The 16,744-nt window shown below is 44.9% G+C and overlaps 1 protein-coding gene across 7 annotated transcripts in view; it reads left to right on the plus strand.

The window, feature by feature from the left end:
* ESRRB (estrogen related receptor beta) overlaps positions 1-16,388 on the plus strand; it is a 172,181-nt gene extending 155,793 nt beyond the window's left edge. For all 7 annotated transcript variants that reach the window (XM_069858610.1, XM_069858608.1, XM_069858611.1 and 4 more), the window contains 4 exons: positions 1,763-1,873; positions 2,506-2,667; positions 8,613-8,882; positions 15,447-16,388. In XM_069858610.1, coding sequence (XP_069714711.1) covers positions 1,763-1,873; positions 2,506-2,667; positions 8,613-8,882; positions 15,447-15,691 — 788 coding nt within the window. In that variant the 3' untranslated portion in view covers positions 15,692-16,388. The remainder of the gene's footprint in view (positions 1-1,762; positions 1,874-2,505; positions 2,668-8,612; positions 8,883-15,446) is intronic.
* The last annotated feature ends 356 nt before the right edge of the window (positions 16,389-16,744 follow it).

Below are 16,744 nucleotides of genomic sequence, written 5' to 3' on the forward strand. Positions count from 1 at the left end.
TTCTCAACCATCTCCCTGGGCAGCCTCTGCCAAGGCTCAGTGACCCTCTCTGTGAAAGGTTTTCTTCTGATGTCCAGCCTGAACCTCCCCTGGTGGAGCTTGAGGCCGTTCTCCCTTGTCCTGTCCTCTGTCACTTGGGAGAAGAGGCTGGCTCCCTTGGGTCTACAACCTCCTTTCGGGCAGTTATAGAGAGCAATAAGGTCTCCCCTCAGCTTCCTCTTCTCCAGGCTAAACAACCCCAGCTCTCTCGGCCACTACTCGTATGACTTGTTCTCCATCCCCTTCAGCAGCTTTGTTGCTTTTCTTTGGACACACTCCAGAGCCTCAACGTCCTTCTTGTAGTGAGGGGCCCAGAACTGAGCACAGTATTCGAGGTGCTGTTGATCCTGTCTGTCAGAGAAGCTGAATTAGATGCTCCAGCCATGAAGAGTATCAGGATCTAGATGTTCTGGCAGGTAACAGTTTCATGTGGTGCAAGTGGGGCTGGTATAAGCATTACAGTAAAAGCTTTCTCTTTTCCATGACATGGTAAGCATATATGGGCATTGCAAAGCACGGTGGGACAGACACACTTCTTTCTAGGGCAGAATATTTGTCAGCAGACTGCAAGTATTTTCAGGTGTACAAGTTGTTCAAAAAACATCACTTCAAAACTGATTTGGAGTGTTTGCTTTTAGTTGTTTGTGTTTAGATGGTGGATTGATTGCAAAATATTAATGGCTCAATGTGATTAGTAAGTGTATCACATAATTGATTCCTGTGATCAGACTAGATAAACACATGTGTATTTCTAAAGAAGTACTCATATAGTGTAAGTGCAACTTTTTATTCTACCTGAATGCTCCTACATTTAACTTGAAAGATTATTTTGGAGTCCTTTACAATAGCAGTTTCTCCCAGCAAGACTGAGTTATCCCAATTTCACAAGAACTGATTACCAGAGACCATATGGCTGGCCAGAAATAACTGACAATTGGGCAAATATCTATGGCTTTTTTCATATTTTTTAATATTGTATTTTGTACTAATACAAAATCTGTTAGTGCTGCGCTATGTTTTTTTGCAGGGTGACAGCCACTGGTGCTTTCTAGTCACAGGGAACTGTTTTCAGTATGCTATTTACAGTTTGATTCATTGTATTATGAATGAGCTACAACAAATTCTTCAGTGTCTTCCTACTTCAGCTTTATCATTGTTATATTGTAGCAGAGGTTTTTTCTATTTTTGGGGGTTCTACTTTTATTACTGTTGCCTTACTTGATCAAGGCTGAAACATCTTTGTTGAATTCATAGTTCATAATCTATTTGCTGTAGGTAACTTTTTCAAATATGAACAGTGAGAGGTCACAGAACATCTAACTTTTCATTTTTAAGAATAAACTAAAAGCTTATTTTTGTACCTGCAGGCTTGTTTGCCTTTTAAAGTCTTTCTTTTTAAAAGGAAGATCATCTAGGGGGCATTGAGGTCTGGAGTGTTTCATTTGTCTGTCAGATTGATGGCGTTTCAAGAGTTTGAATGGATTAATTTCTGTCTTCATTAATGTTTTGAATAAAAGTAAAGCTCACAGCAGCATGGTTAGAGCTGGAGGCAGTCTAGCTGGTTTTATTGGGATTGCTGGGTTCAGCTGACATCTGAAGTGTTTGGGAGAGGAAAGCTCCCTAGAGTGCAGGGAACATCTTACTTAACAAATTTTAGCATCTGCATGTCAAGGATCTCTGTGGCATTAAGTAATCATGAGGATTTATCTTGTTTTACCTCCAGGTGTTCGTCTGGATCGAGTCCGTGGAGGCCGCCAGAAATACAAGAGGAGACTGGATTCTGAGAGTAGCACTTATCTGAGCTTACAGATCCCTCCTCCAGCTAAAAAGCCACGTATGTATTGGTCTTGAATTGTGGTTCTCTGAGCAACCACTAAGTTTCTTTGTATTGGTGTCCCAAAACACACAACAGAGCAGTTGCCATTTCTGATTCTCATATTAGTCATCAGCACTAGCAGTTTTTTATTTATGATCATAGTGCAGAAGTAGATTAGGTTTGCCTGAGGTATAGCCCAGGTCTGTATTAATTGTACCTAGGGTTAAATACTAGAGTTTTTCTAGGAGATTGTGTAAATCCATTTAGTGATATTTTGATCTTTTTCTGTATACAAGCTACGTTAATAAAATGGGTCCCATGCTGATTTCTCTCTTCCATACTACCCATAGTTCTCTAAACTTTTCTACATCCAACTGATTATTCATGCCTCGTCCTCCCCTTGTCAGACCTACCTGAGACAGTGGCTGACAACCTGCTTTTGTCATCCCTGGACAGAGCTGATTTGGCATAGGCAGATCATTACAGTTTGTGTGGCTGCAATGTAGTCTTCTCTTGTTGTGACCAAAACCATTTCTGAGGTCCTATGGGCTCTATAGTCATGCCTTATGCCAGGAAGGTCCTTCTAGAAAGGTCTGTTATGACACCTTACGTCATGAGAGATACAACAACTTCTCCTTTGAAATGTGCAGTGACTAAGATCGTCTCCCACTTGCTGGTGGCTGAGCCAGAGAAGATTTATGCCATGCCTGATCCAACCATGCCGGAGAGTGACATCAAAGCCCTGACAACCCTTTGTGACTTGGCAGACAGGGAACTGGTGGTGATCATTGGCTGGGCAAAGCACATCCCAGGTAAACAGGGGTAATTACAGGGGTGTAAGCATGAACAGCAAAGGGAGCTCTTATTGATCACTGTGCTTATCAGTTTTGTCTTTAACCACGATTTCTACATATAATGATGGGCGGAAATTACTGTCACACAAAACTGCTTGTGGTAGGCTGTCATTGGTAACAAACTCCAATATAGCCTATGGTGTAGATGCATAAATTGAAGACTCTATGTGTGTGCCGTGTATTATGCTGAAAGCTTTGAGATGATATGATAAAGTTTTCAGTTGTACCTGTTATTGACTGGCACAGTAAAAGCACTTGGGAAACAGCCCTTGGGATGGTATGGTAGAATTCAGCAATTTTGCACTGCATGAACGTGACCTAGGTTTGATATGTTTATAAATGAATAAACGTTGTGGCAGTGACTGCACTTTAGTGCTAATGACAAGGCCCTGTCTGTAGTGGGCATTCTTACCCAGGCTCAGGAAGGCTTTTGTCATACTGGATTCATCACAGAATAAGTCCTGTTGGGATGGAGAACATACTCACTATTGTCAGTGAATTTCCAGGCTTCTGTGCTAACAGATAATGAGGAAAACTTATTGGCAATGTGACTGGCCTTGGAAGGCTCGCTGACTGTATGCAATGAGTGCCTGTATGATTAAGTGTCTCACACCTTCAGGCAGGATGGACCCAGGCTAAAGGAGCAGGCATGGCCCTTAGCGGGATTGTAGGGACAAAGATTTGAGCTGGGAAGGGAAAATCCACCCTCTGTCTAGTTTTCTCCTGGCCCTGCCAAAAAACAGTATAGATTGGATTTGGGTATGGGGAAGGTTGGCCAGGGAGCTAGGCGATATCCTTGGGGTTTACATAGCTGTAGTGAGCTGTTTATAGCTGTAGTAAGCTGTTCATAGTGACCATCTGAACCAGTCTTTGGAAAGCAGCCATCTCCTGTCTTCTGTCCCCCTTCCCTGGGTCAGGAGAGTATCTGAGGCTTAGCCACAGGATAACAGGTTTTAACCCACATTACATATTGTCTGTGTCTTCCACTGAATAGGTCTGTGTTCTTTAGCCTTGCTTCTCGGCTTTAAGTTCTTCCTTGTTTATTGAGGCTTGAGTGATCAGACAATTTGCTTCTTCCACATATTTTGTTTCTCTTTGTAGCTCTTCTTTCGGCTTTTTGGTGGCTGCTTCTGTTTTTTTCAGGGGGAGTATTGCTCTGGTGACTCAAGGGTTAGTGGTTTCCTGGGCTGTATGGAATTTGGACTGCTATGTGGTGGACTCTGAAGTCTGGAGAAACTTTTTCGGGACTGTGTTTCTGAGTAGAGGTTAATCTCAGTGGTGCCCTTCATACACAAGATCGGCAGTACTTGCAGGGATTACACTCATTGCTACAGCTAGAATCCGTGTAGGGCTGATTCATCACAAGTGGGGTTACAGTGGTGATTAGAGAACTCAGCCTGGATTGCTCTACTAGCCCAGTACTTGGGGTGTTAACAGGAATGGTTTTAACGCAGTGCAATTAGTTGCTACAGCTGTCCAGGGTGGTGCTGTCTTATATTCTTTTAACTCTGGCTGTTTCTGTTTGCACAAGGTGCCCTGCTGTAAGTCCCTGGCTTGTGGCTGTGGGATGAGGGGATGCTCAGCTTGGAGTTCCTAACAGAGTTTTCCAGCCTCCCATGGTTATATTATCCCAGAACAAGGAGCATAGTAGAGATTACTCCTGCGCTGTGAAAGGGGCTCTTCCTCTCCTTTCTGAAAGGCAGGACATACCTGCCATCATCTCGATTTTGTCTGTGTATTTTCTTTTCCTATCAAAGGCCCTGCAGCACAGCAACAGCCATCAGCCTAGCACAGCTCAGACGAGCGGCAGTATTATAACAGGGCTGAGTGCACAGGAGAGAGTTCAGGGTTTGTTATACAGTGCTGAGAAACAAACTTAATAAGACAGTTCATAAAAAGAGAACAAAATCCCTTATAGTTCTGAAACAAGCATGAAACATACTGAGTTAGGCAGCAAGGGGGCAGAGCAAGGCAGGGCCAGGAGGCTGCCAGGTGTCTAGATTATCTGTGCTCTTTATTTCTGCCTTCTGAGTATTTTGAGCAATACAGAACATTGCTTCCTGTGCGCATGAACTCTTTGACAGAGCGGGATAGAGAAAGGAACAAAAATCACATATTCCTGCCTTGTATTTGCACTGGAATTAGTAAAAAACAGTGTGACATTAAAGTCATGTCAACCCTCCAGGATCCCAGGTGTCAGCACAAACTTCTGCCCCCACAATGTTAGCAAGAAAAAACCCAATCAGTTAAGCTTGAAGACACTCTCCAGTGACAACAGGAAAGCATTATTTAGTGGTGTTTATCAAATATTATTAGCTTAGTAGCCTTATTAGCCATTAGCTCACAAGCCACGCTTAGCCAATGTGGAGCTTTCCCTTTCTGTATGAAGCCTCCTCCCCACTACTCACCCTCCCCCCTGTGCTAATTGTCTTTGAACAACATCTACCTTTTCTGTGCTTTGATGCAGGGAAACAAGACTTGTGTTGAGGGGTGATGATGAAGGCTCTCCCAGGGTAGATGTTGTGGTATTCTCACTGGGAAGACGATAGTACTAGCACAGAATGAAATATGGCAAGTGGAGTGACAGCAGCTGTGTCTGGAGTGGCCTCAGATCCTATAATTACATCTCCCTTTATTACCTCTGCTAATGGCCCTCCAGGATGACAGAAATGATAATAAATTAACAGATTATGAACTCCACTTGCTACAAATTATGTGACTTTTTTTTTTAATTCTGGGAGCTCCCACTGCCAAACCACTGAAATAATAATAAAAAAAAAAAATCACAGAAAATAAAAAAAAACCTGAATGTCAGATCAGCTATTGCAAGTAAAGCAGCTTTTCTCAACCTGTACCTGGGAAGGAGGAAAACATACACGTGGCTGTATACTAGAGACAGAAAGGCTCCTCTTTTGGGAGCCTAGGGATGGCAGGGTAGCCTTCAGCACCTTTCAGGATCAGACCTGAGTTAAGCAGCAAGAAACAGATCACTGAAGGCACTTTCTGGATGCTGTTCTGTCAAACAGCTCAGGAATGGAAAAGGGCTGGATTCTAAGATGGTGAGACAGTTGAATTTCACAACCAGAGGTTCTCTAGTGTTATAAACCTGTATTAGCAAGCCTGTGGTTTTTTGCCAGGTGAAATTATAATTTACCTTTCCTGATCTCAACTTTTGTAGAAAGGGAGACCCCAGGTTATGTGATCTTCCCGTGTCTGTGCAGACTGCAGTGATGCAGGCACAGCTCTTGCATTCTACATGTACAGCCAGTGGAGGAAAAGGAGCTTAGTTCTGTCAGACATTTCAAGTCCAGGCTTGGCATTGTAGTACTCCCTCCCTCGCACCTGCCTGCTTGAGCTGGAGTAGTTTGCTGAGTGGGAGTGCTTCTAGGAAGGGGCTTTCCCAAGTGGGAAGGGCAATTGCAACTGGCTCTTCTGCTCTCCTTAGCACAGGGTAAAGCATAGTGTCTCCTGTGCAATTCCCAGCTGCCATAACTGCCTCTGGGAAAGAGTGATTAACAGATGCTAGATGTACAGGCTACTGCTAGCATTAAGTCAATTTTTCTACTTTAGCAAAAAAAAATGTGAGCCATGCCTGTCCTGGATCCTCTCACTCTACTACATGACTGTTTCTCACTCTTAAAGAAATTTCTTTGGCAGACTGCAGTGTGGCGATGGCATAAGCCCTTTTGTAATCCAGATGGGGAATGAAGGTTCAGAAAGGCCACATGACTGACTCAGAAACTGGACTGAAGGCAGCAGTCTAAATGCGGGGCTGTTCTCCGTAGTTAGAACAAGGAGAGGGCTGACAAAAGGAGAGATTCCAGGTGCTAGTGACAGCGTCTGTGCACAGAACCATTACCCCTGTCTCAGGGCTAATCTTATGAGTTCCCTGTGCAGCAAGCCTCCAGAGACAGGATCCCAAGCCTTTGAGATGCACCAGCCTGTACTTGAACTCAGTCAGGAGGGCTGCATTCAGGAGCAGCACGTTACTGACTGCAGGAAGCAATGGACAGAAGGGTGAGACCAAGGACAAAGCACCTTTGAAGTACTCACAGCTTGAGCAAGGAGTGGGATTCACCAGGTGCAGGTCTATGTGGAGTACAGGCTGTGCTGTACAAGAATCAGTCTCACAGTCATGGAGTTGGATTTGCAGCTCTTCTCTTGAGTAGCATGGACTCCTCTTTAGCTGTTCCCTCTGGCACTCCTCCCCAATGGTTTATTGATTCTTCCCTCCCACCCACTACTCCCCTCAGACCTTGCACACACAACACGTGACAGCTGATTGGTATCTGTTAATTAATGTGGCCTAGGGCCTCTTTTCTATTCAGTGGCCTGATAAGGGAAATTGGATGTCCAAGGGCTGCCAGGCCATTATCACCCTTTGCTTCCCCTGGCAACACAAACACAAAACATGGCGTAGTGATAAATACATACCACTAACCCACCCTTCTGCCTTCCCTTCCTGAGCTGAGATAGTGCAGATAGAAAAAGAGAACCCACAGTCAGTCAATACAGCAATCATCAGCTCTTTTGTTAATTGCCAACTTGATAACAAGAGAAATCAAATGATCATCATGGTGGCTGGCTACCTGGTTCCCAATGCAGGGCCAAGAACTGTGAGCAGTAGAGGGCTGTGGCTTATCCCACAGGAGTCCCGCTGAGCCTAGCACAGCAGCAGCAGGGCTGGGAGGCTCCTGCACAGAGGCTAATGAGCTCTCAGGCCTCTTGTTAAGCCCCAAGGTTTAATAAGCATCTGGGGAGAAAACTGGCAGAGGAGGCTGGTAGAGCATTGCTCCACAAGCTGAGAACTGCCTGGGTGTTTCATTCTCTTATAGCCCTGGCAACCTTTAGACGCAAGGAGCTGCCAAAAAGCACAGTTCCTGCTTGTCAGTGGTGGACAGGAGCTGCCTAGGTGGGACCAACACACTGTGCTTGGCATCTCTGTTAGTAATGGCTGCTGCACAGTGCCCAGCTCCCAGGGATCTTTTGTGATCTAGCCTTCAAGGGTACCTGCTACAGAGTGCATAACAGACAACTTTCCTTCCCATGCGCTTTTTTTTTTGCCTTCAGGGCAGACTGTGCCTCTGTGTTTTGGCCTCTTCACGCTCTGGGGCTGGCAGGGTCTATCTCTAGATGGTGATAGCTCTTTCTGTATTTGAGAATCACTTGGTTCACTGCTGGGTGTTGGTGCCATTGCTACAGGGTTTGGCTGTGATTTAGGTACTTGAATAGCACCATAAAGGTATTTTTGACACTGTGTAGGATTGTTGGCTGTGAGGTGCAGAAAGCTGGTGGTGTAGAGCCCAGGGAGTGATGAGGAATAGAAGAGGATTCTGTTTACAAATACAATCAGGTTTTTAATATATTTTATTGCTCTGTTGTGGCAGGACCTTTTCTCACATTGCCCAGAATGAAAGATTGTGGTATGCTTGTAATTCAAGCCTATGTCATTCCCTCCTATCCCATCAGAAGCGCTATATTCTGCTACCTGGAGCTCTTCCTTGCTCTTTGGTCAGCTGGACCAAACAGACTGCAGTACAAAACTACAGAGGAGCAACGGAAAGGACAATGGGGTACAAAACAGTTGCTGATATAGAAGAAGCAGACAGAGATAATTGAAAAAAGGTTATCATTAACCTTGAGTTGCCATAAACGCAGTCAGAGCATCAGAATTTCTGTTTGAGGCTCTGAGTGGGCATGGGAGCAAAGAGAAGGGTAAGGTCTACATGTGCTGATTGCCAGAGACAGAATCACTTTAGTAAGGTTTTTTTTTATTTTATTTTTAAAGCAACAGGCCAATGGGGGAGAGTGCTCGGGGTGAATCCCAGGGACACAAAGGACCATAGGCTCCTGAAAGCTTTGCTGCATGGCCATTTGACCTTGCTTGTCTTTTACTCTGTCAGGATTTTCCAACCTCTCCCTTGGGGACCAGATGAGCCTCTTGCAGAGCGCCTGGATGGAAATTCTCATCCTAGGCATTGTGTACCGCTCACTGCCATATGAGGACAAGCTTGTCTATGCTGAGGACTACATCATGGATGAAGAGCACTCTCGTCTGACAGGGCTGCTGGAGCTCTACCTGGCCATCCTACAACTGGTGCGCCGCTACAAGAAGCTCAAGGTGGAAAAGGAGGAGTTTGTCACACTTAAAGCTCTGGCCCTTGCCAACTCAGGTACAGCCCTGGCCCAAACAGCCTTCTGATCAGGGAGTCAGGGCCCACACTGTTATCTGGTGTGGGAGGGAACTACTGCCTGGGACTCTGGTCTGTCTGTGTCATGCACCATCCTCTTGTCTGTCCACGGAGCAGTACCTGCACTGGAGAGCAGGGGTAAATGAGGCTTGCTGCTGCTAGAGCCCCAGCTGTGCGCTGGCCCTGTTATAGGGAGTAGAACCAGGCAGAGACGGGCTTCCTGCTGGTTTCTGGCAGTAAAAGAAAGGCTCTGGAGCCCATCTTCACTGGCAAACTTCTCCAGTGCTGTGAATTCAGAAAAGGGGATGTGGGCTGCACCTGCATCCTCATTAGTCTGGTTTGTCAGTTACTGCACACAGGGAAACCTTGGTCCCAGTTTGAAATACTACAAAAGTTGTGGGGTTGTGGGTCGCTGGTCCTGTCTTGGAGATGTTCAGTGATCACAAACACTGCATCTCCCTTTAACTGGGAGACAGTGTGTGAATCTGGATGGTAGAAGGTGAGACATGCTCGCAGAAGCCTGGTGTTGCCTGTTCTGTTTCTTCTTGTGAAAAGGATGAGAAAGGCCAGTACCCTCAGCCCAGTGCCTTGCTTCTCTGTCTGGGGAGGGCTGCAGCTCTCAATCCAGCAGGCTGTGGGTGACACAAGAGGTGCTGTTTGCTGCACTGTTGTTGCACAAAATCCAGACGTGTTTGCTCTGGAGTCCCTTCTGAAAGGGAAACTGCTAAAGCTACTGTGTGACAAGGGCTCCCTCTACATCCCTTGAGTCTCATTGTCTCACATCAGATCTCCATGCAGAACTGTGTTGTGCAGGTCGCAGAATTCGCACTTGCAGCCTAACAGTGAGTCCAATATCCGTGTTTGGCTAAAGCCACCTTCCAGAAAGACAACCTATATGAAGCTGAAGGAATTAAAAGATGGGGAATCTACACCTTTCATGGTACCTGACTGTAAGAATTAATCGTTCTCTCAGTTGGGGAAAAAAAAAAACAACAGACATCATATCTTTAATGTCAATTTGTCAATTTGCCTGAGTTCAGCCTCCAGATACTGGTCTTCGTTAAGCTTTGTCCTGTAACCCCAGGTCTTTTCACACCTGACAGCTTGACATGATAAAGTTCCTGTTCCATAGCTGCATTTCTTGGCTATAGATACATTACTTCAAGTATAAGGAAGTGGTTCAGAATGCTGTGAGACTGCCCTTTCCTCACCATTTTTCAAGATTCTGTTCTTTGCCATCTATACTTCTTAACAGCAGCAATTTAGAAGAAAATAAGAAAGGAATTACTTACAGCTCATTGATAAAGATGTTGAGTAGCATCTGGGGTTTTTTTTTAATGATCCCTCTGGATTTCCACTAGAAAACTCCTCCTTCAGGGATGATTCACCACTGATAGCTACTTTGAGATCTGTCATCTAGCCAGTTACTAATCAATTGAAAGTGTGCTTTATTGATATTGCATAGTGCTAATTTTTTAATGAGAATGTCCTGTGATGCTAAGCCAAGTGCCTTATAAAAGCCTAAGTCTATTATATCTATGCAGTTAACTTTATCAACCAAACTTGTAATCTCATCACAGAATGAAATCAGGTTTGTTTGACAAGACCTCTATTTCAAAGTATTGTGTTGACTGGCAGTAGAATTACAGAATCATAGAATCATTTAGGTTAGAAAAGACCTTTAAGATCATTGAGTCCAACCATTAACCTACCACTACCAAGTCTACCACTGAACCATGTCCCTGCGTGCCACATCTACACATCTTTTAAATACTGTCTTATAAGTCTTAGTTGAATGTCACAAGTTTTTTTTTTCCTTTATTTTATCCTTATTCACATTAGGTTAGCATGGAAATTATTAGATTAAACCTAGGCAAATTCATACATCATTAGAACTTTTTGAATTTCTTGAATTTCTTGAATTTGAATTTGAATTTGAAATTTTTGAAATTCTTGAATTTCTTGAATTTGGATTTTACATCTTGAATTTCTCAAAAATACCAAGACTTGTTAATCATTAATCTGCCCTAGATGAGCCTCAGTCAGCAATTTTAGAACTTTTAAAGCCAAGTTATCCAGCTCTGCTGATTTCTGTGAAGTTTGTCCCTAATAGATGTCTAAAATCTTAGTGCATAAAAGCAGATGAAGGAGTCTCCATCATCTTCACATAACACAGGTACATAATGCTTCTTTTTCTAAACAGGACAGAAGTGTTCACTGAGGACTTCTGTCTCCTCTGCACTGCTATTGATAGTTTAATCATCTCCAGGTGAAAAGAGCCCTCATACAAATGGTCATTTTTCTTATATTTCTTAAACATGTATAAAACTTCTTTATTGTCCTTAGCCCTTCCAGCCATGGATTTTCCTCCAATGTCCTTCACTTTCCTTATCGATTTTCTACACTTCATAACTTCTGATTCATATAAATTGCTATCTAGTTCCCATTTTCAATTTCTCATATATTGCTTTTTTAGCTCTACTTGCTGCCTTCACTTTGCCACTGAACCAGGATGGGCAGATGGCCAAAGCTGGCCGCTCTCAATTGTGGGATGGTGGCTTATGGCAATGTAATCAACTCTTGTTAAAGAACTCGTCTCCTGTCTACCAGGAAGGTCACAGGATTAAACCAGGAGAGGGGCTCCTCAGAGCAGCTGAAGTGCTACAGTGGTTGTTGTGATAGGGTGACAAGATAAGTGCCTCACTGGGACATTTATATGGCCCATGCAATGAGCAGAGACACTGCAGGGCCTAAGCCTTGGTGCTGTCAAGTTCGTCACAGCCCAACAGAAGCACTCTCTGCTGGTGTTGCTGACTGTGCTTTCAGGACTAAGCCCAGGCAAAGCCTTATGGGACAGTCTGTATCAGGAGTGGAAAAACACTGAGCAAAGACAAAACAGAACAACCAACACTCAGCAGCTGCTTTGGGGTTCTTCTTCCAGCGCTGTGGAGTAAAGAAACCAAGGCACAGGTCAAATACGTTCTCAGCTGGATGGAAAAAGCCATTCTGGCTTCACTGGTTTCTCCTAGTGCATCCAGAAGCGCAGCTCTGTAGGGTCGTAATGCACAAAAAATCCTGCTTTGTTATTCATATTGAAACACATGCTCAGGGACATAGTTTAGGGGCCGATAGGAATGGCTGGACTCGATGATCCAAGAGGTCTTTTCCAACCTGATGATTCTATGATTCTGTATGAAAGTAAAGCATGAGATCTCATTTTTTCATGTATTTAAAGCCTCTCACAACACACACATAAGGAAGCTAGAATAGCACAAGTGTATGTTCCTAATGTAACCTTCACACTCAACATTCACATTCTTTTACTATAGGTTATTTTTCTTAGTGCATTTTTTGAAATGGAGTAAACTTGCACAGCCTGCATGTAGGTGCTTGCATGCAAACAGCTGATTCCTAAACCTGTAAGAATGCAAACTGCCTCTGGGCCAAGCCTCAGCTGCCTTGGGTCAGAGACAGTGTTTAAAGCTGAGCACTTAGATTAACACCTGCACTGCCTAGGCCTGCTTTCTGCCTTGCCTGCCATGTAGGCATATTTTATATATGTGTATATATATATATACAGAAATTCTGAAATTCCTTTATCCTTGCTGGATGTAATTGCTTATGCAACCCAGCTTCTAGGGACTTTCCTCTCTTCCATGCAGCCCTTTGTATATTAACCTTTTGTTTCTAGTCAAAGCTGACAATAGGCCGACCTTGCCAGAGCTGTGGCTGGTCTCTGAGTTCTCAGTGTAATGCACCAAGGACGCACCTACTGGGACAGGCAAAGATAATTCAAGCAAACTCTGTCTTTAGTAAGTGCATTTTAGAGAGCTGAGAAGTCAAATCTTAATGCCCAAAGCAGCAGTCATGTCCCAACAATATGATCACCCATTTTTTGACAGAGTATGAGTGCTGTAGACTTGTTACCCTTCAGAGCTAGCAGTCCCTTCTTAGGTATTCCGAGGTCCTCTTTCCTCATGAATACAAATTGACCTGTATATCGAAGAGCCCTCCAGGTTAGCATACAGCGCATATTCATTTAAGGATTTCCCAAACTAGCCAAACCTTATTACCCCCTTTTCCCCAATGCATTTTAGTGAACAAGGTCTGGATCTAGCATGAAGATGTGTAGCAAACTCTGTACTAAAGAGTTGTGTGAGGTCCCTGCTCCTCCGGCCAGAAGCTGCAAGAAAAAAATTTGGTGAGGAGGCAGTGGGCCTTGTCCATTCTCACACCTACCCTGTACCTCATGCCAGCAGTGATGGAGAAGGGCTCCTGCCATGAAGCCTGACTTCTAGACCAGCTACCCTCGGGGGCATGGTCAGGCAGCCTCCCTCCCCAGCTATGCCCTGGCAGCTGTAAAAATTCATAGCTATTGATTTTGTAATTAACAGTTTATCAATGCCATCGACACCAGCTCACTGATGGATTGCAAGGAAATTAATCCTGCAATGTTATTTTATTTTTTGCAGTCAGCTGCCAATTTTGAGCTTCTTTCAGCAAGGTGTGGGGCAGGCTTTGATCTTTCTTTCCTCAATTCCTCTCTCTGTATACATAAAGTTATTTAGTGTTGTTAATTTTGTCACTTTACAGAAGTCATGTGGCAGAAAGACACAGTTCTAGGATTCTGTCTACTGTACAGCAGCAGCAGTACCCAAACCCAGGGCACCAACTTTGACCAGAAGCCTGGAGCTTCTAGCCCCTGCTAGGATTTACAGACTCTGATGGGCTGTGATTACTTCTCCCCATTGTGCCCCTAGCCAGAAAGACATTAGATAGAAAGGTTGGGTGACATTTCTCTCCAGGCTCTTGATACTCCCAGTCTTCAAAATGACCTCTGCAACTTGATAGGAAACAGATCCCACTCACTTCTCCTGAGTGATGCATGGAAATTTTCCAGAAATGCTGCCTGGCTGGTAGAAGTTGCATGGCTGACTTGGCAACATGCTTCTCCCTCCCTACTTTTCAGAATCCAATTCTATGGCTAGCTTAGGTCACTGTGATGACCTACCAGCCCTTCTCTGAGCTTCTTTCCCTGGTCTCTTGGGTACAAAACACAAATGCAGCCAGAATAATCCTTCATCAGTAGGCTTCTTGGAAATAAAAGGGTTTAATATCCTCTAATTAGAGCATTCCTTCTAAACAGCTTCTTAAGCAGTTGTCTTGCTAGACCTAATATTTTCCTGTTATAATACTTTATAATGCATCATAAATAGCATTTGCTGTACATGTATGTTATGAAATTGACAATCTCTAATTTGTGTTGTGCTCACCATGGAGAGGACACATATGTCTACAGAGACTTTGGTACTTCAACCAGCTTTCCTCCCGTTCACTGGTGTGACACTGAAGAACTGTGTCCTCGCATGTGTTGCATGTGTGTGGGCTGAGCCAGAGCACTGCCACACTGCAAAGACCAGCTGCAGGGGCAAATTGTGCAACTGAGTGCTTGCTGTAGTGTCCCTTTGCTGCTGCTTCTGGAGTCATTGCCCTGTGGCAGGAATCTTTATCAATGGGTTCAGTATTGATTGAAAGTCTCTGAACACTGAAGACAAGGCAACAGTGTCTCCAGCACTATCAGGGTTGTAAGAAACAAGCAAGTATCAGCAAGATGAAAAGCAGAAATACTTTCAGTGATGCTCTGCCTGGTTAGCTTCTCTAATCTAACCTCTCTGCTTTTTGGTGCTGCCCTCTGTCACTGTGATTTATCACAAGTTTTGTAGCCTCTGTTCAACTCAGGTTCACCAGCTCAAGCCTGGACTGGGTCACTACCAGCTACCTTTGCCTCAGAGGCACACAAAGGAGCTGTGCTAGTCTCACAAACCCTGCAAGTCCCTCTGGCAGCCTGTAGAAATCTAACTGACAGCCTAAGGGAAAAGACCTTGCAGGAGGTGCGAGTTTCCTTTACTAAAGCAGAAAGCTCCCCGAGAAGCTGCTGACAGTCTCTGAAAACAGGGGCATATGCACAAAGGTGGGGCTGGCAACATCCCTCGGCACTCCGGTCATGACCTACTGGGGCTTTTCTGTCTTGCTGACACCCTGAGCAGCTGCATGGCAATTAGGCAGTTTAGACAGATGAAGCGCTATAGCAGTGTTAATTATTCTTGATGAGATTGCTCCCAAGCGGCAGCACAGCAGCTGCTGCCCCTTGCAGGGTGACTCTCTCCATAAGGAGCATGGAGGGCAAGTGAATGCGCAAGTCACAAAGGGTCCCACTGACCCCTGCGCAGCCTTGGGGTGGCTGGCAAAATGGGCAGCACATGGGGCACAACGTTTCACCTCCCCTGGTAACCTCACTGTCACTGCACTGCTAGGGACAACCCATCGGACTGATGCTGAACATCACAGCAGCACCAACACCTGCCAGCAAGGTGGTTTTTTCCCCCTTAAGAAACAAAGCAAACCAACAACAAACTCCTCCCTGAAACGAGGGGGAAAAAAAACAGAAAAGAAAAGGAAAGAAAGCATCTTTAGCTTCAAGACCATAAGGGATTTCCTCCCTCTTGTCTGATTTGTCTGTTTGCTGTCTTTTCTCCCTGTCCCCAGACTCCATGCACATAGAGGACATGGATGCAGTACAGAAACTCCAGGACCTTCTCCATGAAGCCCTGCAGGACTACGAGCTGAGTCAGCGCAATGAGGAGCCCAGGCGAGCCGGCAAGCTGCTCCTGACCTTGCCCCTCCTGCGGCAGACGGCCGCCAAAGCTGTGCAGCACTTCTACAGCATCAAACTGCAGGGCAAGGTTCCCATGCATAAACTCTTCCTAGAAATGCTAGAGGCAAAGGTCTGACAGCCCCAGCGCCAGCTGACAATGGCCGGGGAACAAACTAGAAACAAAGATGCAGACAATGGAGCAATCCAAACAGCAGCAGCAGCCACCGCCGGCTTTTATCTCCAGTCATTTATTATGGAAGAATTATTTAATGTCTATCTGTCGGCGTGACTGCAGAATCTCATGTACAGGAGGGGGGAAACTCTTTTAATCAGTCACCTGTTTCTCTTTTTTTTCGTTTGTTTTCTCTGTGGGAAATACCAGAATATACTCTTGCACTTGTTGAGGCGGTCACTGAGGCTCAGCCCCTCTGAGCAGTGATGCTCAGTGCTATCCAGGCCGCCTGCTCCCCAGCTCCCTTCACCAGTGCTGGAGAGGGAGTTGGGACAGAAGCAGGAAGAGAGGAAGAATAGAGTCAATATAAACTTTATTTGCTGGTGTTGTGAGGTGTCAGATAGAAAGGGAAGCAGCAAGGGTCCTTTTTTTCACCTTTCTGGCTCTTAACTATAGAGCAGATGCTGCTTTGGAGAATAGCACTGCTGGACCTCTACTGATCAAAACAGCTGCCTCCCAGGCTCCTCTAGCAACAGCTAACACTTGTACATACAGGCCCCACTCTTACCGGGAAAGATGCTCCTAACTGTGTAAGATATTCTGCGACCTTGTACAGTGTGTCATTACGCCTGGCTCGTCCCTCCCATGTACAATCCCCGCAGGCCCCTGAAGAGGTAGGATGTGCGACTCTGAGAGAATGCAAGTCTCCTTTCCCAGATGGCAGGAAAAAGATAAAAGAGCCCAATGCTGTTTCAGCGCTGGGTTGACTTGATAATCTTGGCATCCTCTTCTATGTGGTGCTAACTACAGTTCTTCCACATTTCACTTTGTAGTGTATCCAACCTGCCTCTTCAGCTCAGCTATGTGCCATTCCCCACTTGTTCCTTGTGGCAGAGAACACAAGGCTTTGTCTGCATGGTTACTGCCCAAGTTTAAATACACCCATACCCAGGGCTTTCCTATACTTCATTAAAGTGATAGCTCTTTGCCTCCACAGCAATTTAGGCTTATTGCCAA

This window comes from Phaenicophaeus curvirostris, chromosome 5 (assembly GCF_032191515.1).
Source record: "Phaenicophaeus curvirostris isolate KB17595 chromosome 5, BPBGC_Pcur_1.0, whole genome shotgun sequence".
In the NCBI taxonomy this organism is placed as follows: Eukaryota; Metazoa; Chordata; class Aves; order Cuculiformes; family Cuculidae; genus Phaenicophaeus; species Phaenicophaeus curvirostris.